The 24754-nt window shown below is 39.1% G+C and overlaps 1 protein-coding gene across 5 annotated transcripts in view; it reads right to left on the reverse strand.

Annotated features, from left to right (window-relative positions):
- The window catches only part of LOC139950614 (serine/threonine-protein kinase mTOR-like), a 103511-nt gene that overhangs the window by 8805 nt on the left and 69952 nt on the right, over positions 1–24754 (reverse strand). For all 5 annotated transcript variants that reach the window (XM_071949381.1, XM_071949378.1, XM_071949380.1 and 2 more), the window contains 8 exons: positions 11651–11749; positions 10901–11023; positions 9966–10148; positions 9640–9774; positions 9104–9278; positions 8168–8303; positions 767–917; positions 56–178 (listed from right to left, as the gene is read on the reverse strand). In XM_071949381.1, coding sequence (XP_071805482.1) covers positions 56–178; positions 767–917; positions 8168–8303; positions 9104–9278; positions 9640–9774; positions 9966–10148; positions 10901–11023; positions 11651–11749 — 1125 coding nt within the window. The remainder of the gene's footprint in view (positions 1–55; positions 179–766; positions 918–8167; positions 8304–9103; positions 9279–9639; positions 9775–9965; positions 10149–10900; positions 11024–11650; positions 11750–24754) is intronic.

The following is a 24754-nucleotide window of genomic DNA, read 5'->3' on the forward strand; positions in this document are numbered from 1 at the left end:
GATTTGTTTTCGTCGCTACCCTTTTTTTCCCCTAAGTATAGTCATGTCTACTTACCTCTGAGCTTGGACTCTTGAGCCAAAGCAGCTTAGCCAAATCATCTCCTTGAGTGTGTTCCAATGCATGCTCAAATACCTCTACCTTCTGCATTAAGGTCAGATGCTCATAGTCTGGCGCCATCTAGTGTCAGAAAATAAACAACTATCCTCATTAAAAGTCTGTGAGTCCATGGTGAGTTGTATTTGTTTTGAAACTCACTTCAGATGATGTTGACTTGTCAACCACTGGTTCTTCTCATAACCAACACTACCCAAAAGAGATTTACACATGGTGCTTTCACAAACCATACTTAATTATACTCCCTGACACCATGCAAAGTTTCAAATCCTACTCAGATGATCTTATCAACAATAGTAAATTACATAACAAGAATGCTGAAAAAAGCTTGTTAAATAGAAAAACGGAAACTACTGTTAATTGGCCAGAAACCCTCCATAGAAAACATGGTGCAACCCTTTGTCCCCCCTAACTTTTTACCCTAGTTTTGGTGCTGGCTGTAAGCGCAGAACTCTGTAGTAAGCATTGCCCTTAAACTAGGCTCTGGGTTTGATTTTACAAAGATAGTACTAACTGGGAGTTATTAAAAACTTAAGGCTAGTCCTAAGTTAGGACGACCTCCATGGGACGCGTAACATGTCCTAACTCGAGATAAGACTAGTGGCTTTAATAGTTTGATGTGAAATCCACCCCTGGTTTATTTCAACTTACCCTAAGCATGATTCTGTGCTCGATGTTGAGCAAGATCTTCTTTTTCTTATCTCGGTAATCTCTGATGAGGGTATGAAGAGTGTCACAGTGACGCAGCCATCCGATTAAACCAGAGTTAGTCGACAGTGGGATGATGGAGTAACGCTGGATGCTAAATGAAAACAAGAACAAATCATATTGGTTATGTGCTTTTTCCATTAAAAAAAAAAAACAGCAGGTCTGGAACTTCTCTCTTCAAGTGGCTAGGCAATTTCCATTTGCTGAAACAAAGGATTCAAACTTGCCTATAGCTATCAGGCAATCTTGGTAGTCTTTGGTTGTTTGTTTTATTTCCATAAAGTTGGTAGTTGGTAAGACACTGCTCTAGAACTGCAAAGGGTCGTGGGTTCGAGTCTCACCCAAGTGTTATATGCGTGTGATTTTGTTTACAGGACTTCAGAAAGTATTGAGTATACAGTGCTATAAAACATTGATGTAACATATAAGGTTAAAACTAAAATTAGTATAAAGCATATTTGGTGTTATAGAATGTTCATTTGCTTCTAAGTATAGTTGTGGTATGTTGTTGCGTTGGTGTCCGACCAAAGGGGAAAAACTTAAGGTAGAAATTGGGGGTGGGGCAAAGAAAGTAACCGCAGGGCAATTGCCCCATCAGCTCAAATACTTTAATTGGAATGGGGGGGGGAGATAGGATGGTACATGGACCAGCAAACATGCCGTCATGCATTTCTTATCACTTGAACATTCATTGAATTATCTAATAAATTCAGGAAGTTTTTGGATCAAAAATATTTCCTGTAAAAGCCTTGACCCAGTGGAAATCCTTAAAGGACATATATCCTATTTTTGGATCTCTTCTCCGGAATATTGTTGCAGCTTTAAAAAAAAACCTGTTAGACCTTAGAGCCCCTCTTTAACTGGAACCCATAATCTTCATTGACAAACCACACGTGTTTATGCTTGGGACCATTTATAAACCTCAGCAGCTCTAATAAACTCAAGACAAAACAGTTACTTTCAAATCTCTTATTCTACGAGAGTTTCAAACCTGACCGAAAACACTTTGCTGTTTACATTTTCTCCGACTTTAAAACAACTATTTTTGGAAACAGCATAAATCATGGTGATAAACTGCGCACACTAGACGGGCTGGTTGACTGAATATTGGTTTGTCCACAAAGTAGGTCAAAACACAAACAGACGGCTGTGATTTTTTTGCACAGAACCCAGAACCCAAGCATACATTGTACAGTGTTTACACACATCGGAGTACGGGTAAAAACAAATTGTATTCTTTATCCCAGTTGTAAAATTAACATCTACTTAATTGTTACAGTACCTGCTGCTAAAATATAGGAGTCGAACTGTGTCTAGCTACCGGGCAATCTTGGTGGTCTACTTGGTAAGATATCTGCTCTAGATTGGCAAAGGTTGTGGTTTCGAAACCCACCTGAGTAATATTCCAGTGATTTTTTCCCCCACAGAACTCTCGAGTACACAGTGCTTACACACAACGGTGTAAGGGTAATCCCAATTAATATTCTTTATCCCCGATGCAAATTTAACATCTACAAAAACAATAAGTCAGCTTGAAACAGAGAAATGTGGATGGTAATTTCAGGACACCGTACCAGTCTTGCGTGGTAAGAATTAACAGGTTTACGTCTAGACTCAAATGATTAAAACGTAACAGATTGCACAGCAATCCACCATGGACAGTGCTATGTCCAATTACTCCCTTGACAAATAGTTTCCCCGTCAAACAACCTAAGATCTGGAATTAAAAGTCAACAGGTTTCCCCGTCGGGTCAAACCTCAACCCATGTCCAACTAAAAATAAATAACAGTCCCTGGTTAACTTAAAGGCACTAGACACTATTGGTAATTACTCAAAATAATTGTTAGCATAAAACCTTACTTGGTAACGAGTTGGATAGTATAAAACTTTGTGAGAAACGGCTCCCTCTCAAGTAATGTAGTTTTTGAGAAAAAGGTTATTTCTCTGTCAAATATTAAAAGACTTCAGGCCTAAAGCCTTTTATTATGCATCTGAAAGCACAAACATTTCTGCAACAAGGGTGTTTTTCTTTAATTATTCTCTTGAAACTTTGATAACCAACTGAGTTCAAGTTTTCACAGGTTTGTTATTCGATGCATACATGTATGTTGGGATACATCAAGTGAGAATACTGGTCTTTGGCAATAACCAAAGGTGTCCAGTGCCTTAAAGGAGACACAACAACAAATTTCTGTGAATTTCACTGACAATCGCCAGTTTTTAAAACTACAAACGGAAAATTACAACAAAATTTGATGATGATTTCAAGACTTGGGCTGGAAGGAAGTCCACTTTAAAATGAATTCCGCAAATGATCGGAAAATAGAGACACAACAACAACAACAGCAAATTTCACTGTGGTTACAAGTTAAAGCCTCTTTAAATACCCAGCAATTGATAGTTTTAAAAGGGGTTCTCAGAGCAGAAAAATCAATCAATTTCTTTGATGAATCCAAGACTTTAGCAGACAGGAAGTCCATTTAAAAAAGAATTTCCGCAAATGATCGGAGGGCTTAAAAGACAGGCACAGTAACACAAACAAAACCACCCCAGCCCCACCAACAACAGCAACAAATTTCACTGTGGTTAAAAGTTAAAGCCTCTTTAAATACTCAGCAATTGATAGTTTTAAAAGGGGTTCTCAGAACGGAAAATCTCAATCAATTACCCTGATAGTTAGTAGAGTCACATGTAGGAGGAAGTTCACAACTAATGCCAGTAAATGCTGGCGTACATAAGTTGCGACTACAAATTATACTCTATTTCTTTGATAGGTACAGGAAAGTGGTTAAAGGGAGTACCAGATAATAATAATAATAATATCGAAGTCTTATATAACGCACGTATCTACCAAACAAGGTACTCAAGGCGCTGAGTATATACAAACTATCAGAAAGAATATTGCAGTGATTAATTTTGAGACCCAATTAGTTAGCACCTTATAAGGGTTTACAAGGTGCTACGGCGCGTTAAGCAGCCACAGCCAGGAACACCAGGGCGAACCCCTTCTCTTTTCGATAAGTGCACTGGGTTCTTTTACATGTGTTACACAACACATGGGACCAACGGCTTTACGTCCCATCCGAAGGACGAAGCAATGGTCAAGTGTCTTGCTTAAGGACACAAGTGTCACAGCTAGGGATTTGAACCCACACTCTGCTGATGAGAAACACCAGAGTTTGAATTCGGTGATCTTAACCGCTCGGCCACGACACTTCCACGATAACAAGATTATTAGTCTAAAATCAGGCTTGGAATTTCATCTTTGAGAGGGCCAGTTTAATTTTGCAAAGGGCACCTCAATTGAAAAATCCTATTGTCTAAAGAAAACTTGTTAAGGGGCCTCCAGGGCTTCAAAAAGGGTCTTGTCAATTAAATTGATGATTACATCAAGGTGGTTGCAGAAGGTTGGAACAAAAACACGTACAAGTTATCAATGGCTGAAATGGAAGTCAAAGCAATGCTGTTAATTTCACTGGCAGGGACATAGTTAATCTACAATTGAATATGTAATCTAAAACTAGCAGTTTATTCGTAAAAAGGGACTCCTAAAGGAAAATCCGAATTAATGTGGTTGTAAAAAGTGGTTGCAGGAGGCTGGTTCAAACAAAATCACCTCTAACTGACAACCCTAAAAAAAGGAGTCACAGAGTTAATTTCACTGACAGACAGAAAACACAAGTGAAGTACAATCCAAAACCTGCAGTCACACCATAACAAAAAGGTGAACCTAATCGCTGTAACTCTTAAGGCAAAGGAAACCTGTTAACAAGGGTGCTTGTAATAAACCAAAAACACCTGGTCAACCCCTACTCTCCCACGACAAAGTGTTCTGGTCCTACGTGCATTACCGATCCTACCGCTTAATGTCCCATTCGGAGGACAGAGCAATTATAGTCAAGTACTTTGCTAAAGGACACAAGTACCACAAGCAGGACTCTAACCCACACTCTGCTGATCAGAGACACCAGCAGAGTTTGAGTTCTTTGCCACTCGGCCACAACACGCCATGATTGAAAAAACAATATAAACCATCTGCAAGTTGGTGACCTAAAAGCGTATTCAGAATAGAAAGGCCTGATCATTATCACTTATTATGTCAAGATGTCTGGACAAAAATAAAAATCAATCTTAAATAGTGTTCTTGATGGGATCTTAATTAATTCCATGGTTTTGTTCAGGAACTTGAGTTGATACCAATGTAAGAAAACACCTACTGTCGCTGGCCTAAAGAAGTTTTCTGAACGTGCATAAATGGCTTCAAAATACGGAGTCACAAATTAAACACCAAGAAACTTGTTGTTGCCAAAATAACTTCAAGATTCCATATCCGAAAAAGGATCAACAAGAGCTGGCCAGAACTCAGGATATGGCAAAACTACCTGATACCTGAAGTCCCACTGGGAAGTTTGCTGGCGGCAAAATCTCAAACCGCTTCGGTGATGGGTACAGGAAGGTATATTGAAAAACAAAGTCTTAAAATAGTCGACCATCCGCCTCTGGAGATGAAGTCAATGCCTTGTTTGTTTTGTCAAGGAATACATTGGAGAGAAAGTGGGTTAGATGATAGGGGTTATAGTGTAGGGCGTAAGGACCTAGGGACACTGGGATTTGCTCCCTCCTAAATATGAAATCTACAAGGACTGACGCAATCTTGTTTTACTCAATTTTCCAGCACCTTACTTGCCTGAGTCACCGCCTTGGACAATGTACTTCAAAGGCAAAGTACAAGGTTGATGATCACCTAAATCGATTTGTTTTATTCTGATCGTAAGTCACTGATCGTTTTAACAAGAGTCCTCGTTTGGTTGGAAGTTTACAAAGAAGCCAAGGAACTTGCAGGGTAACCGTGTGTCGTGGATGATCGGTTAAGAGCATCGGACACAAGCTCTGGTGTTTATAATCAGCAGAGTGTGGGTTCGAGTCCCGGCCATGACATTTGTGTCCTTGTGCAAGACATTTTCAGGCATGTGAGTAACTATCCATGAAAAAAGAGGAAAAGAGAAAACTGGACAAGAAAAAAGAGGAAAATATAATATTCCTATACTTTTTTACACAGAAAGTGAAGAAAAAAGAGGAAAGTCAAAACCAAATAAGAGGAAATCAGCTGAAAAGAGGAAGTCTGACATGCCTGCATTTTACCATTATTGCACTGTTCTTAGGATTGGTACTGCATGTAAAAGAACCAAAAATTTGCTAAACAGCAATTTCTGCTGAACAGCTTTACAAAATTGCTAACTGGTATTGATACTCTGTTTTCACAGCTGACAAAGAGGGTATGAAAGGCAGACACAGACTTCAACTTCACTCAGAATTTTTGCCATGTTCTATTCTTACAGTTAGACCACAAATCAGTCTTAAATCAATCTTTACTCCTATGTAAGTAAAATGTGATGTCACAACACAAATCATCATGTGATGGAACCACATCTAGATCTAAATCTTATCTCTTTCTGAAATCAAGTTTCAGGATTGGGCAAGGTATTATGGTAATCAACCCCAGCTTGGACGACCCACTGCAAAACAGTCTAATCTAAGAGATCACAATTTCGACTTCCTATTACGAGAGTTTCAGCCACAAGTGGGAAAAGGAACTCTGATTTCCTTTTGGATTGATGTTAAGGGAAGTATCAAGTTAGATTTGCCTGGTTTGTCAGAACAGCCCTCTGTGTTTGGTATTGGGGAACGAGGGGTGGGGGGCTAAGATGAAGGTGGGCTATGTGGTGATGTTAAAGCCATTGGACCCTTTCGGTAAACAGTATTGTCCAAGGCCCACACTTCGTGTATCACAACTTCTATATCAAATAACAAACCTGTGAAGATTTGGGCTTAATCGGTCATCGGAGTCGGGAGAAAATAACGGGAAAACCCACCCTTGTATCCGCGCGTTTCGCCGTGTTATGACATGTGTTTAAAATAAATCCGCAATTCTCGTTAACGAGAATTGATATTGTTTTATTGTTTTCTCAAAAAGTAAAGCATTTCATGGAATAATATTTCAAGAGAAGTATTTCACCACTACCTTCTGTAAACCCTGTAAGTTATTTGTAAATCTGTGAACTTTTTTTTTTTTCTGTACCGAAAGGGTCCAATGGCTTTAACCCCTTCTAGGCCTTGAATTAACCATAGAGCTAGGACCTTTAAAGGCAGTGGACACTATTGGTAATTGTCAAAGACTAGCCTTCACAGTTGGTGTATCTAAACATATACATAAAATAACAAACCTGTGAAAATTTTAGCTCAATCGGTCATCGAACTTGCGAGATAACAATGAAAGAAAAAACCCACCCTTGTCACCCGAAGTTGTGTGCGTTTAGATGGTTGATTTCAAGACCTCAAGTTCTAAACCTGAGGTCTCGAAATCAAATTCGTGGAAAATTACTTCTTTCTCGAAAACTATGTCACTTCAGAGGGAGCCGTTTCTTACAATGTTTTATACCATCAACCTCTCCCTATTACTCGTCACCAAGAAAGGTTTTATGCTAATAAATATTTTGAGTAATTACCAATAGTGTCCACTGCCTTTAACCCACTGCAGCCCAATGTAAAGTTCCAATACAAACTTACATTTTCCTCTTAGAGTGCCCCTTACCAGAGAAAAATTGCTGGGCCCTCAAAAAAGTTAAAAGGCCTGCCCTTCATAAAAATCAGTGGTTACTTCCGGGGGACATTGTATCTGAGACTACGAATTAAAAAGTCTGCAATTTTAAACCACAGTGGGCATGTTCTAAAATGTGGGTAGCTTTTTCTTTGTCTGTATATGCTGAAACTTTTTTTGGGAGTCCGATGGGGGAAGGAGGTGGGGGGGGGGGTGGAGGTGTGAACAAGCCCTTTTATCAGCAACCAAGCAGTTCCTGTGGGACAGAAAATGGTGTGCAAGATAACGATGTCAATATCAATACATTCAAACTGCAGGGCATGTTGATGACTACAAGCCTTGAACTTCTCTCTTGAAGTGGCACTTCTATGAGGAAAATGTAAGTTTGTATTGGAACTTTGCACAGGGCACAGGGCGTCATGGCAATGGGCAATGGGAGACTTTTGAGATGCTGGCGGCAGCAGACATAACGGTCCTTTTTTGTGGCTCTGAGTGTGCGCGCATGCTCATTATTGCGTGCGAAGGTCTGAGCATGCGCACTACTGGCGAGAACTGCGAAAACGGAAGAAATTTCATGCTAAGCAAATTTTTGTGCTTAGCAGCTCTATGAAATTGGGCCCTGGTGAGAACTGTAACAAAGGACTGTCCAAAAGTCTGTTGGTCCCATGGGTTATTACGAGGCCTGGGAACTCAAGGTTAGTTTCTGTATTTGGGGTTAGGTTTTAAGACTTTTCTCCCAACTTACTTGAGATGCCTTCTGAATGTATCTGGGTTGTTAGCGAGGAGGGTGTTGACCAAACCAAACAGTTGCATCACTCTTTCGTCCTGTCTTAGATCTTCATGTCCCTTCAACAGATACATGTATTCTGCTCCATCACTCCCTAAAGCAAAAACACAAAATTAAAAAATCAAAGACACATTTTTTTTAAATAACGACCAGGTTCTAGTAATTAAACCAAGAAACCCTCAAAAGTAACTGCACTATAAGCAGTAGATGTTACAGAATTTTATAAGTTTTAGAAGGGATAGGGAAACCCCAACTGGGAAAACCTTGACAATCGGGGCCAAATTTCATTGTTGATGCTACTCGGGCTGAACTCCGCTCTAGACCTTGTGACCACTGTTTTTTTTTTCAATATTGGAAATTCCTCCTCAAGCACAAAAGATTGCTAAGCCATGTAAGCACAGAAATGTATTGCTTAACAGAAAAAGGTTACCAGCCAAAACAGCATTAAGATATTATTGTTTGTAACTGGTGCCCCACTAAATGTTTGCTTAGCAAAGAAGTTTGTCTAGCAGTATTTTCTGCTTAACAGCTTCATGAACGTGGCCCCAGGTTTTTAGTGGGAGGGTCTTGAAATGTAGTTTCCTCAACTTTGGCAGCACTTCAGATGGATTTATTTCTCTGCTGGAGAATCTGTTCTGGAATGAACTTTAAAATCAGCGAGCTTTCAGATTGAATTTCCAGTACTTGTCCCTTATAACACCTTGTAAACCCATATAAGGTGCAACTATATTGGGTCTCAGAATGCATCTCTGCAACAACTTTGTATATACTCAGCGCCTTGAGTACCTTGTTTGGTAGATACATGCGCTATATAAGACTTCGATATCATTATTTTTATTATTATCTTAAAAATGAATCAGGTAAATATGGAGATATTTCAGCGGATGAACATACCAAAGATACTGAGCTTGCGAGGGCGCTGTTTAGAGGTGATGACCTGTAGTGATGATTGGACTCGTTGGATGCGTACGATTGGTCGATTTGGGTTGTAAGTTCCCGGGACGGCCAGTTCAAGGTCTCGACACATCAAGAGTTTGGGAGATACAAGCTGCAGCTCAAGCTGAGTTAACTACAAGAAAAAAAAACACAAATTGAAAATAAATTATTGACAATACCAAAGCAAAAATTTTTTTTGACAATAATTTCTGAGATCATGTGATAAGCCATTTGCCAGTTAGATTTGAATAATGCCCGGTACAATATTTTGCTTAGTCACAAGTTACTGTTTACAATTGAATTCCTCAGACGATAGAAGACAGTTGCTATGTCAAATGGCTCGGGCAAGCTTTTGTATAGCAACCTCCAGATGAGCACACCGTGGTACCATTGTGCCATCCTCATTCTTTCGGAATGGTGTATGGGTGTTCACCGTCTCTTACGTAACTTCGCAAAAGCTTTGAAAGATCATCTTAATTTAGACTGAGACTTACCTGAGGGAGTTGTTTTGATATACGTCTAAACACGTGGTAGTACAGGTCCCAGGCTTGCGTCAGGTCTTTGACGTTGCGGGAGCGTGTGTACTTCCGGCACCATTCCTGCGCTTCCATTAAATCACGACCATACGCCTGTATGAAAGAAATTAATCTGATTAGGTTTGGATTCAAAGGGATGCCCTAAAGCAGGGTTCAAACTTCCTGCGAATACGAATGCGATACAAATTTTGACAGCACAAATTCGCAATGAATAATTCACATCAGTTGAAATCTCAACTCCTGCGAAAAAATTTTGAGAAGGCGGTTTGAGGCAGAATAAATACCTGATTGAATGAGGTTTCCTTCATGGTTTGAGGTCCGCGTTCCATCATAGCATGAAGAGGTTCCAGAACCCCAAACATTCCCTTCACGTTCCTCTCCCCAAAGTAGAGTCGTGAGGCTTCCTCAAGACCCTCGTGCCACAACTCATGCCAGAGGATTGCTACTCGAATCAGCTCCTCACTGACCTGAAACAAAAGCAAGATACACGGAGTCAAACTGAGGTACTAAATGTGAGGTTTATTCCTCTAGACCCTCATGCCATAACTCATGCCAGAGGATTGCTACTCGAGTCAGCTCCTCACTGACCTGAAACAAAAGCAAGATACAAAGAGTCAAACTGAGGTACTTATAAGAGGCTTATTCCTTTAAACCCTCAAACCGGAGGAAGATGCAATGGAAGAATAATTTAAAGCAGAGTTACAATGTACATCAAGGGGCCATTCAGAAAAGTCAATGTTTAAAAATTGTGATTTTTTTTTTCTCAATTTTTTTTTTTTGTGGGTGGGTAAAAAGAAATTTAAAATCTAAAAATTCAAATTGAGTTTTTATTAAAGTCAAATCATAAGAAGACAAATTATATAAGCTGGCAAGATTGAAATTAACTGATGTAAGAGACAGTTGATCTAACATATGTGGTTTATTTGAGGCATTACTCTGTCCTTCAGTGTTAACACTACACGTGTATCATAAAATTTGGGGTGGGTGGGGGGGTCAAACCAATTTGCAAAATTGAAATATTTTTACATTGACATTACTGAATGGGCCCTTACATGTATCACTGTGAAGCTTACTTCTTCGAACCCTCAAACCAGTCACAGATACCAATGTGACACCTTTACCTCCAAACTCTTTCTTTTGTTTCCTTATATCTTTTTTATATCTTTCTTCAAGATTACCTCACCACGATTCTTTAGAAATAAGACACAAGAATACATACCATCATAGCTTGCTGAACTAGCGTGTTGCTGTGATCACACATGTTCTTGAGCACCTTATTTGCAGCATTGTGTCGAGCCGTACTCTGCGATTTGGAGGCCACGGTCAGTGGGTAAATCAAGGCCTGTGAAACACAAAATAAAAAAAACAGTTTTCCTCCCTTTTAACCACAAATAAAAATATTAAACTCAGCAAGATATGTATACAGGGCTTGATTTCACTAAGAGACAACGAGTTTGATCTTAAGTCGGTATAAAAAATTGCTAAGCAAAATGTGATATATCACAATACTAATCACTGCAAAAATCATGAAAACTCATCTTATAAGATGAATCTTAAATTTATTTTTTATAAAACTCTGTATTTTAAACACAATTCCAGCCTTTGGCTGCGAAGCTTGAACGTTTTTGTTATACCAAAAATAACAATGTTTTGTGAAACTGAGCCATGGATTCTTCTTAAAGCCGGGTTCATACCGTGCGCAATGCGAACTTGACGTGAATTTGACGTCACAACTCTGTTCTCGCAGCGATATTCGCAAGAGAGTTGAGCACAACTCAACTGCTGCCAATTATTTGTTGCGAATATGTGACGTCAACATTCGTATCGCATTCACATTCGCAGGAAGTATGATACGGGTTAAGGCTTCTGGAAAATTGAAGACTGGAGCAAATGTTTTTGTCCAAATATGAACTTTGTTCTTTCCTCTACTGCCTCCCAACACCCTTCCTAAATTTCCCTCGCCTCTTACCTGTGGATGTTGTTTTCCGATGTCCATCAGTAGCTGATGAATCAACCGACCTACTAGTTGTCTTGGTGTGTCTATTCTCGCAATGAGTTGTGGAATAACCTGAATAATGACAAATTAAAAATATAATTAATTTATATAAATAGAAAGATCACCAACATATGGCTAGATAGCTCAGTTGGTAAAGCGCTGGCACGTTAAACCGGTGGTTGCAGGTTCGAATCCCGCTCTGGCAAAATTTTCCTTGTTCAACTCCAAATCATTTCCTATTTCAGATAAAAAGTCACATTCCCTTCAAAGACACTGGACACTATTGGTAATTGTCAAAGACTAGTCTTCTCACTTGGTGTATCTTAACATATGCGTAAAATAATAAACCTGTGAAAATTTGAGCTTAATTGGTCGTTGAGTCAAAGGTTCGAATCCTGCTTTAGTCTATTCTGTGTACCATCCCTCTATGAAATGTTTCTTAACACAACTACATGATTGGAATGAATGTACTCTTCCAATAACCAGTACAGTTCCTTTAAGTCAGTCAACTTTGCCTATACAAACTCTAACTAGTACCCCCTTTAAAGGTAATTTGGTTATTTCCTCAGGCATGTCAGAAAAAAAACTAGGTCTTTCAAATCAGGAAATCAAACGTTTCAAGATTACTTGTGTTTCAAACGAACCACGACCCAAAAGATGCTCATTCTAACCCCTCCGCTAAAAACCAACTTCCTGATGAGACGGCAACGTTGCTCGGCTTCAAGATTGTGGCACCTAAATGTTTCTATTTTTAGCGGGGTACGAGCTGGTGGCACAAGTGGCTAGGAGGTAAATGCAAAGTCATATCCCAGCGGTAACCGGTATCCATTCCTTGATAGAAATGTTTGTTTGTTTTGCATGATCTTCCCGTCAAAGGAACTCAGCAAACTCCCACAAGGGGGATACAAACGCCAAGCTGGCAACAGCTATAATTTCTCTCATACAAACATTGGTTTAATGTCTGTGATTATAAATTGCACAAATCAAGAAATCGTAGATGCTTATACTTATTCTTGTCATTGTGAAGTCAGCAGTTAGCTTGATAGGGTTTGAACCCACAACCTTGTGACTGCAAGTCCTGCAGTCTAACCACTTGACCACAGTGACCTCAACCTGTGTTGCCCGCATTATTCTACTTATTTATAATGCTTAACTCAAATTTGATTGCTGTTTCAAGTATGGAATTAAAAACGTTTCAGGGCAAGGGCATATTCATTTTGCAAAGGGTACTTCCACTGCAAAATCTTATTGGGAAACTTTTGAAGGGGCACCAAGGCCAAAACTAGGGCAACAGAGACCATGACCTACAGGGCCCCCTTGTAGTTCAAGCCCTGCTTTTTAAGACTATTTGGGGCTAACGTCGGCCAAGTCTTTTTTATACACTGATCTCTAAATGTTTAGATAAAATCTTTGGTGGATGATGCTTTTTCCGTTTTCTTATTATTTTGATGTTTGGGGTTGAACAAAGAATTGACTAGAGTGGGATTCGAACCAACGACCTCCGGATTAACGTGCCGGCGCTCTACCAACTGAGCTATCTGTAACGACCTCCGGATTAACGTGCCGGCGCTCTACCAACTGAGCTATCTAGCCAGATATCTCAGTTGGTAGAGCGCCGGCACGTTAATCCGGAGGTCGTTGGTTCGAATCCCACTCTAGCCAATTCTTTGTTCAACCCCAAAAATCATTTACAAATTTACCCGGTCAGTTTCCCTTGTGGTTTATATTCTTATTATTTTGAGACGGAATTCGGCCTGTCATCTCAATATAGGTCAACTATGACGTCCCAGGCTTGATGTTCAACTAGAAGGCAGTCAATAGGGAAACTATCACTTAGTTATCCTGCCAAGTTTGTCAGTTGACCAGACGATACTTTCATCCTAACGAGACAAGATCCAACATTGATGACAGTTTAACTCATCTTGACCGCCAAAAGTTTTGAATTTTTAATAAAACCACAGAGGTCAAATTTCATATCTGTTTACTAGGTAATATCACAATTTGGTGTGATTCCTTTGCAACACGGCAGTTTAGGGTTACAGTTTCCCTGTAACTTTTTTTAGTGAATTGACCAGCAGGACCAGCTACATGTAGCTTGGCTTTTCACTAGTCCAAAACTTTTTTCACTGGTCCATATTTCAATCAAAATAGGGAAGCTTTAAAAAAAAATGAACTAGCCAGTTGGACCACTTGAACTGAATTTTTGACTGGTCCCCAGGTGTTTTAATTGTGTTATTTGACCAGCGAGCCACTGTTATGGGGGAGCGCAGCTGTTGTATGACTTCTGGCACCTTCTCAAACATTGACAAAATAGGAAGACAGCAAAAGGGCTGGATAGCTTAGTTGGTAGAGCACTGGTACGTAAACCCAGCGGTAGCAGGTTCAAATCCATTTCTGTTGTACCCCCAAATTAACTTTGCTACGAAGAATAAGCAGGGATCCTATTATGAACAGTTCACATGACACATGGTACTTTGGGTTGGCAAGCAGATACATGTACGCCCACTTTACAGATCACACCTTGGCTCATTTTCTTAGCAAATATTCTTCCTAAAGATGTTCTCCATTAAAGGAACACGTTGCCTTGGATCGGTCGAGTTGGTCTTTGAAAATCGTTCTGTAACCGTTTGTTGTAAAATGTATATGGTTAGAATTTTGACTCCCATAAATGGCCGACCGTGATAGTTCGCGACGTATAAGGAAAACCGTGCAGTTTCGAGTGATACTTGTGTGGATCATTATATTCTACTTTTAAAACATCTTTCTAACCGTATGCATTTCATAACAAACAGTTTCAAACGCTTTTAATAGACCAACTCATCCGATCCAAGGCAACGTGTTCCTTTAAGCAAGTCATTTCTTCAAGTACCTTTTTTTAAAACTACATGTACTTGGTGAAAACGGCCTTCCGTACAACTTTTAAAACTTCTCGGTTCATGTGGGCCTTCCGAGCCGCTTCACGCTCTGCCTCCACCCTGGCTGGGAACAACTTTTGGTGGGAAATTGAGGAAACTACAATTGGCTGACTTCCTTGCGTGCCAAGACCCTCCTGGCCTCAGCATGAACCTACCCCTTCCACCCTCCCCCGGCTTCCCCCACCCTAACCATCTGAGGTTTGTTATATGTAAGCGGACATGGTTTTCCCAATCATAATTCATTATTGATCACGCATTGGCAGTTTTTTATCTACTTCCGTAAAAAATATTTACGGTTCAAAGAAATGCGCAGATGTTCCTGAGGGATTGATGGGTAACTATAGACAGGTCTCGTTGACGATCTTCCGGGGAATGAAGGGGTGGGAGACTGAGCTCCTCAATCGTCTTACTTCTTAAAGTCGCACAAAATCTGACAGCACTTTGGAATGGTTTTTATTTCAGTTGTGTCAGGTAAGGTTGTAGCTACAGTGGTCGGACCCGATGGGCACCAACCACAACTTGGTATTACGAATGATTAAGTACAGAAATCAATGGTCTCTCTACGGGGTAATGCCATAATATTCTCCCAAAATACACAGAGACAAATGGAATGCAGCCTTACTTGCATCTTTACAAATGACAAATGATTGATTGCTCAAGTTGGGTTTACAGCAAGCTTCTTGTTTACAGGAAAACGATAATTTTGTAAACTATGACAAGTGTGTGCATTGCTTGGAATTCTGGAGTACAACATAAAACTGAACATGGTAACGGGCACAAGGGCTCCCTCTATTGGCAAATTATATGAAAATGTGGTTTTGACTAAAAATGTGAGGGTATCACACAAAATTATTTCAAAGGCAGTTACATGGATTCCTCTGTGACCATCGTTATAGGGCCAATTGTTTTATTTATTTAAAAACCGTTTTTTAAATGAAATATATCACTCAACTCCAGGCTGTTGACCCAAATCAACTGTCACCAGGAGCACAATGCCACCAACAATGATGTGCACATACTCCTGGGGCTGAAACAGGGTTAACCCCTTCACATTCCACAAGGATGTAGGCATGGGTATCAACCACTATAGTAACCTGGTTGGTAGAGCACTAACTTCAAAACTTTATAGGGTGCTGTAAGCCTAGAATTTTGTTGTAAACAGTGCCATAAAATTGGACCCCGATGGGTTGACAAAGTTCACCCATGATGGTTACATCACGCCACTACCAGTTTCACTGGAATTTCTCCAGTTAATAAAACTTCTAAGCTGACCAATCCCCAAAGGAGATGAGCCCGGATTTGCAAAAGTCAAAAAGATTTCATGAAAAAAGAAAGAATTCGTTCTTTGACAGTGACCGGTATCCGCAGCTGGCTGTCGTCAAAGTTCAAGAGATAAAAACAGGTGTTTCCATGAAAAAAGAAATACAAAAGGCAGTAGGAATAATTGATGCGTAAATGGACACAATGAATGATGGTGGTGGGTTTCTATAGGAAGGACCTACTCAGAGCAGTTATTTTTTAGGGGGAAAGTAGCAACAAAGTCAAGGTCAAATACAGAATAACTTTTTCACCAGAAAAGCCTTGTTCTGAGACCAATTCAGAACTGACTCCGCGGCAGTACAGTTATTACGATCCTATAAGCTAAAGTAGTAGTCCAGTCTAATTTCTATACCATCCGCCCTGGTAATAGTTAAAAAGCAGGACAGTTCTTTCCAGAACTGAGAAGTCTCCCGAACCTCCGATTATCTACTCCACGGCAGTAGAATAAGCAAGACAAGTTCCCTAAGAACAAACTCTACCTGGCAAGTAGATACACACATGGTGTTACCGCAAACCAAATATAAACTGAATATTTGCCAAATATTTAGCTCAATGCAAAGCAGTTGCTGTAAAGAAAAACTGAACAATAAGGGTGATTAGTGTACATGTTTGGTAATCACTGTTAAAGGAACACGTTGCCTTGGATCGGTCGAGTTGGACTTTGAAAAGCGTTTGTAACCATTTTTTACAAAATGCATATGGTTGGAAAGATGTTGTAAAAGTAGAATACAATGATCCACACAAACATGCCTCGAAATTGCGCGGTTTTCCTTTTACCTCGTCGACTAACACGGTCGGCCATTTATGGGAGTCAAATTTTTGACTCCCATAAATGGCCGACCGTGTTAGTTCGCACAGTAAAAGGTAAACCACGCAATTTCGAGGTAAACTTGTGTGGATTATTGTATTCTACTTTTAAAACATCTTTCCAACCATATGCATTTTATAAAAAACGGTTACAAACGCTTTTTATAGACCAACTCGTCCGAGCCAAGGCAACGTGTTCCTTTAAACTTAATGGCAATAAAAACTTACTTGGTTAGAAGTACAGCAGCTTCCGATAGTTTTATAAAGCATTTTTGAGAATCGTTTCACTTTGAATTAATGTGGTTTATGGAGAAAGATATCAGTTTATATAAAGGATTCTGGGGTGGATTTCACAAAGAGTTAGGACTAGTCTTATCTCAAGTTAGGACCAGTAACTCGTCCTAACTTAGGACTATCCATGCAATTTGTATATCTCCTAGGACTAGTCCTAAGTTAGGACTAGTCCTAACTATTTGTGAAATCGACCCCTGGTTTATTGTATTAACATTATTTTCAAGTGATGAGTTCTTACTTCAGGGACATTAACTAATTAATAGGTACCACTGCGTACCATCTATAGAATTAAAGGCAGTGGACACTATTGTTAATTACTCAAAATAATTATTAGCATAAAACCTTACTTGGTAACGAGTAATGGGGAGAGGTTGATAGTATAAAACAGTGTGAGAAACGGCTCCCTCTGAAGTGACGTAGTTTTCGAGAAAGAAGTAATTTTCCACGAATTTGATTTTGAGACCTCAAGTTAAGAACTTTAGGTCTCGAAATCAAGCATCAGAAAGCACACATTTTCGTGTGACAAGGGTGTTTTTTCTTTCATTATTATCTCGCAACTTCGATGACCAATTGAGCTCAAATTTTCACAGGGTTGTTATTTTATGCATGTTAAGATACACCAAGTGAGAAGACTTGTCTTTGACAATTACAAATAGTGTCTGCTGTCTTTAAAGCCATTGGACCCTTTCGGTACAGGGGAAAAAAAAAAAGTTCACAGATTTACAAATAATTTACAGGGTTTACAGAAGGTAATGGTGAAAGACTTCTCTTGAAATATTAGTCCATGAAATGCTTTACTTTTTGAGAAAACGGTAAAACAATATAAATTCTCGTTAACGAGAATTACGGATTTGTTATAAACACATGTCATGACACGGCGAAACGCGCGAAAACAGGAGTGGGTTTTCCCGTTATTTTCTCCCGACTCCGATGTCCGATTGAGCCTAAATTTCCACGGGATTGTTATTTTATATATAAGTTGTGATACACGAAGTGTGGGACTTGGACAATACTGTTTACCGAAAGTGTATAATGGCTTTAACCATATCCCACCTGGGATACATTGGGTGGTAAATGTAGGTTACTGGGTACTAGATGAAAGGTTAAGATAGCAGGAGTGTAGTGAACCAAAGGGGGGAGACAGTCGGCGGTGCTTGAAGCCAGATTGGAGGTGTGGTCCCTTAAGGATAAACCACTATAGACTACCACCCTAGCATAGGGCCTGAACTTTGCTACCGATAGCGACAGGAGTCTAACTCAGCTGTTGATCGATCTAGGGCAGGATCAAGCATCTGCCGCCAGAAAGTATGACCCTCATGACCCACAAGAAAATTCAAATCAAAACATGACCTTGACTTTTGATAAAGAGAATATAAATGCACTGTTCAGACATTGTAGGTTTTCTTTTTAAGACAATAGGAAAGTTCTTGAGATATGTGACAAGTTTGACAAGGATGAGTTGAGACTGGGTTCCTAATGTTGATGACAGGCCAGGCGCTGATGACAGGCCAGGGAATGATGACATGGGAGGAAAGTTTACTGATCAAGTATCTTGGATCCAACATTGTCCAATGGACCTCTTGATTTATTTCTGACCCTTTTTCGTCACTGAAGTTAAATCTCAAGGCAAAACCCTGCATGAATGTTTCCCTAGCACTGTAGTTAAAGACACTGGACACTATTGGTAATTGTCAAAGACTAGCCTTCACAGTTGGTGTATCTCAACATATGCATAAAATAATAAACCTGTGAAAATTTGAGCTCAATCGGTCGTCAAAGTTGCGAGATAATAACAAAAGAAAAAAACACCCTTGTCACATGAAGTTGTGTGCTTTTCAGACGCTTGATTTCGAGACCTCAAATTCTAAATCTGAGGTCTTAAAATCAAATTCGTGGAAAATTAATTCTTTCTCGAAAACTACGTCACTTCAGAGGGAGCTGTTTCTCACAATGTTTTATACTATCAACCTCTCGCCATTACTCGTACTCAAAAAGAAAGGTTTTATGCTAATACTTATTTTTTAGTAATTACCAATTGTGTCCACTGCCTTTAAGGCAAAATATATAGCAAATGCAAGCATCTGAAGCACACAACTTTTGTGACAAGGGTGTTTTTTAACTTTGACGACCAATTGAGTTCAAATTTTCACAGGTTTGTTATTTTATGTGTTGAGATACTATACACCAAGTGAGAAAACTGGTCTTTGACAATTACCAAAGGTGTCCAGTGCCTTTAAATCTCACAGCAGAACCCTGCATAATTGTTGCCCTTGCACTGTAGCAAATCAATAGACTACAACTTGGTTTGCAGTTATTAGTTTGTTGTTTTCAAATCTTGGCTAGGTTAGTCTCCCAAGGTTTTGAAAATATAGGTCAGTTCCGGAATTCCTCGACTGTAACCTATTTAAGAAGATCAGTGCCAAGATTTGAACTCAGGCTCGATCAAACCTGCTGCTGTGAAATTAATGTTGGGAGTGGATTGGTTGTAAGGATTTAGCCCTTGAGACAGACTCTGATAGGGTCAAAACGTCAGGACAAACCTGTTTTGTTTGCATTTGTACCTGTAGGTCCTTTTCGAGAAAGACTCTGCTAGGGTCGAAACGTCAGGACAAACTAGTTTTTATTGCATTCATACCATACATTGTACATGTAGGTCTTTTTGGTTGGTAAGCAGTTTGCAACAGCTAATTCTATTTTCTGATCGGATGTTAGAATGGAATTGTCCATATTAAAATTAAATGAAACAATTTATTTTTTTCAGGGTGCAGAGACTGAGTGGAAATCTGTGGCAGCTACAAAATACATTCTCTTAAAAGTTTTGTTGGATCCAAAATGACCACAGGGCCACATTTCAAAAAGCTGTTAAGCAGAAGATACTTAACAAATATCTTTGTTCAGCAAAATTTGAGTGAGGCACCAGTTGCAACAATGTAAACTATATGGAGTTTTGGCAGGTACCCAGTTTCTACTAAGCAACAGTTTTCTATACTTGGCACACTTTTGTGCTTACAGGCTTTTATGAAATTGGGCACACCATGCAATGGCATATAATGTGCGAAGCATTGAAAGGGTTTCCCTGATAATTGTGAGAAGCTATGAAAGTATCATAAGCTAAAATAGGTTAAGCAATGTTTTCCCTTTTTTAACAGCTAAGTTTGACCTTAGCAGTCGGCTGCTTGCCAAATGGGAGTTAAAACGGTTGAAAATTCATAACACTTCCACATGGTGATTGCATTTTCAATTGAAAAAAATCTTGCAGAGTACTCAGAAATTGGGCTCTCTCACATGTGCGAGCCAGGGAGGTATTTTTTCAAAGAAACCCCTTAATAACTTATGAATTTTTTGTTCTCACAAACAAATTAATGGAACTTTTTAGCATGTTTAGAGTCAAAAGCAACAACGCAAGGGTAGAACTTCACTCTTCACTTCAAATTGTTTAGGATGAAAAAATGTCCACCCTTGCTTTGGCCTCTGTAGGTCCAGATGGGTGCAATCAATCCCAGTATACACACACATGTATATATATCAACATGTGTTGTTGTTTTCATTTTTAATTAGAATCAATGAAAGAACAACAGCTGAAGTGTAATGTAGAGGTACTACATTTCTTGAAGTTCAGTATGAACTATGGCCATGAGGAAACTAAGTTGCGTTTACTATCTTGTGGATGAGGTTAACAATGTTTTGGATGTATTAAATGTTTCTTTTTATTTGATCTGAGGTGAGTTTGGTTTACCTTTACTAGAATTAGAAACCAGTTTGTGATTTGAAATTCACTAACTGAAACAAACTTTGAACGCTTAGCTCAAATGTGCCAGCTAACAGGAAAAGTTTGTAATGTGTAGGTATGGCTCGACGTATATTGGCTAGGAGGCCGAATTTAAGCTCTGGTGTTTCTAATCAGCAGAGTGAAGGTTCAAGTCCTGGTTGTGGCACCTGCGTCCTTGTGCAAGACAGTTCACCATTATTGCTTTATCCTTTGGATGGGACATTAAGCCATTTGTACTACTAGGATTGGTACAACCTTTAAGTCTCCAAATTGTTTGTTTCATTCTTACGCAAGAACTTTCAGGACACTTTGTGTCTCTCTTTTTTTTTATAGGAAATAAATAATGCTTTTAGGAGACTGCTTGTGTTTTTGTTTTGATAAATCCCGTCTCAGGAAGAAATATTGTTGAGTTTAGTGAGGCTTTCAATACAGAATGCTTTAACCTATATCTATGTGACCTATGCAATCTGGAGAACATTGTTTCAGTCTTTTTGTTTTTTCCCGAGGAAATTTGAGATTTTGGTACAGCAAACTTTGATGTTGTCGCGAGTCTGGAAGACATTATCAAGTGAAACCTGTTGTGGTGGGATCTGCTTATCAAGAAATTTTGCACTTACAGTAACCATTTCTGCTTACAGGGTTTACAGGATCAGCACTGAATATGTGCTAGCTGTATAAGCAAATATGCTTAGCAATATGAAGTATGTACACGCAGAGAACAAAGTTAACTGTTAATTTAAATGGTAAAGTAGAAGTGACTGTTTTTGTCAGTTTCACTTGTACCCTGCTTTTTTATCCTTGCCATTTCTTCCATACAACGGTTCCTCCAAACTAAATCAAAGAAAATTTCAATAATTTTCAACCTAAATACTTCAGAAACTATTTAGGTTTCTGGAGCTCGAAGGCTCAGAACCGAAAAAGAGAATTTGAGGTCACGACAGGAGATATTTGACATCTTTGAAATTTTCTTTTTTTGAGAAAGAGTGTTGCCTTTCCTTTAGGGCTGCTCATGTTCTGAGACACCTGGCGAGGTATTTATCTTCCAAACTAGAGAAGTATGGAGATAGAATATTCATATCCCCCTGAAGGGACAACTTGATAGCTTCATCACGCATCTACCATTTACAAATGTAACAATTCCCTTGACACTGGTCTAAGTGACAGATATAATACAAATGTTTCATCGATGCCGATGAGAATATTTCAACGAGAGTGGGCTGTCTCATGAGGGTTTCTCCAGATTGGTTATGACTTATACCCTCATTTAGGTAGAGAGTTTCCATTGGGGTACAGGTATACCCAAATGAGGGTAGTTTAAAGGTAGTGGACACTACTGGTAATTACTCAAATAATTTTTTACATAAGAACTTACTTGGTAAAGAGTAATTTGGAGCTGTTGATAGTCTACAACATTGTGAGAAACGGCACCTTCTGAAGTAATGTAGTTTTCGAGAAAGAAGTAATTTTCCACGAATTTGATTTCGAGACCTCAGATTTGGAATTTTGACGTCTCGAAATCATCTAAAAGCACACAACTTCGTGTGACAAGTGTTTTTTTTTATTTCATTCATATCTCGCAACTTCGACGACCAAATTGAGCTCAAATTTTCACAGGTTTGTTATTATGTTGAGATACATCAAGTGGGAAGACTGGTCTTTGACAATTGCCAAAAGTGCCCAGTGTCTTTAAGTGAAATCACCCTGATTTTTACACTACATTATATTTCTATTATAAAATCTTTAAGAAGAAACGGAAAGCAAAGCAGAGTAGGAAGTCAACCAAAGTCTCGCCAAACCTTTCCTTGTTCAACATAAAACTGTATAACCACTGAACTTCAAAAGTATTGTTTTTGTTTCAATGACTCTTTGACTTTAAGGATATGAAAGATACCAGGATGTTATTATAATGTTTTCTCCGACCTAAATAAGACACAATCTGGGTTTTGTTTTCTCGCAGGAGGTAGCCCGGAGTTCCAATAATCGTTTCAAGATGTCCAGAGAGTTCAGTTACAGTATTTTCTAATTGCTCTAGGTTGAGAGAGGTAGCCAGAAGAACAACATAGGAAACATTCTGTGTAACATTGTTCTTTCAGATTTCAAGTCAAGCGTTCAGCTGACAATGATCCTCTTACACCGCTTGTAACAGAGGTGAGCGTTATCGCTGACAACAAGGTCTGAAACATTGGATCCATATGCTATGAGGTATTAGTAGAAATGAGGGCATTGCCACTTTTAGGTAACCCCTGAAACTGTAGATTTCAATAAGTTTCTGGGGTGGATTTTCACCAGTCCTAAGTTAGGATGAGTTACTGGTCCTAACTTAGGACCAGTCCTATCTCTTAGCATTGCCTAGGACTAGTCCTAAGTTAGGACTACCTTTGTGAAATACACCCCACGAAACATTATCCTCAGTACTTGAAAAGTAGATAAAAAAGCACGATTTCTTTATTAGATCGAAAAGCTTGGATTTCTTTATATCTGAAAAAACAATTTTTTTTTAACATTTTGCTCTAGCAATGCAGAGGTCATGGGTTCAAATCCCACCCAAGTGATTTGCCTGTGGACTTGTTTTCTCAAAACCCTGGAAAGAACTGAGAGTACACAGTGCTTAATACGTACACATCAGTGTAAGAGTAAAAACAAATTATTACAAGCGGACATAAAAAGAGTTTGATTCCAGCCGGCTTGACCACTTGGCCACGACCTTCGCTAATTTGATTTATTGGTTTATCTCTCATAAAACACTTGACAGACTTTCTGAAAACTGACTCAGAAAAAAATACCGTTATAGTGTCAGTTTCACAGAATTGTTTTTGAACTACCACACAACATTCAAACAATAATGGAGGTCTGAATTGTGTGTTTGAGCCGAGTTAGACTTGATGACAAGTCGTTAGGCGCTGCCTATTTGTCTGCCTTTCATGCAACAGTCACAGTGCGATATTACACATGCAACAGTCGTAGGTAGCGCGCGACTGACCCACACACACACATACTGGGATCGAGGGTGTGTGTATCGTCCCCGTAGCTACGCCGCGCTGTAACTACACACCGCGCTTAACAATTACCGTCTTGACTTCAAGACTAGAGCCGAGTGGGCTTGACTGTTTGGCCACAACCTCTACCTCCATGATCTATTGGTTTATATCTTCTATGCTAAAACACTTTATAGCCATTCTGAAAACTGACTTTGAAAAAATGCGAGGCAGTTTCAGTTTCACAGAATTGTTTTTGAACTCACACACAAAAATCAAGGAATAATGAAGGTCTGAATAAAGAGTTTGAGTCCAGTGGGCTTGACCGCTTGGCCACGACCTCTAACTCCATGATCTATTGATTTATCTCTTCAATTCTAAAACACTTCCTAGCCATTCTGAAAACTGACTTTGAAAAAATGCGATGCCAGTGTCAGTTTCACAGAATTGTTTTTTACCTCACACACAAAATTCAAGGAATAATAAAGGTTTGAATGCCTGCTTCAGTCCAGTAGGCTTGACAACTTGGCAACGACTTCTAATCAGTGATTTGTCATTGGTTGATCATCCTAAAATATTTTAAAGCCATTCTGAAAACTGACTCAGAAAAAAGGCAACACTAGCCTCAGTTTAACAGAATTATTTGTTAACTCCAATACAAAATTCAAGGAATAATAAAGCAAAAGTGTTCACACACTTGCCATTACCATTACTATTACTAATACTATTACTATTATTACTTTAAACTATTACTATTACTGTTTCTATCCCTCAAATCTCATTTTAGTTGCATCAGTTTGAAATGAAGAATAACAAAATGGCAATACATGTACCTGAGTCTCTTCCCCATGCCTTATGAATTAACTTCTTCCGAAATCACAATCAATGAATGGTAGCTAGACATTTCATTTCTCATTCCCAAAAATCCCAAGAAAACAATTTGGAATTGGGATCACATTGGACGAACTTCCATCCTGCGAATCTCTCTACAATCCCC

The sequence above is a fragment of the Asterias amurensis genome, chromosome 18 (assembly GCF_032118995.1).
Source record: "Asterias amurensis chromosome 18, ASM3211899v1".
Classification (NCBI taxonomy): domain Eukaryota; kingdom Metazoa; phylum Echinodermata; class Asteroidea; order Forcipulatida; family Asteriidae; genus Asterias; species Asterias amurensis.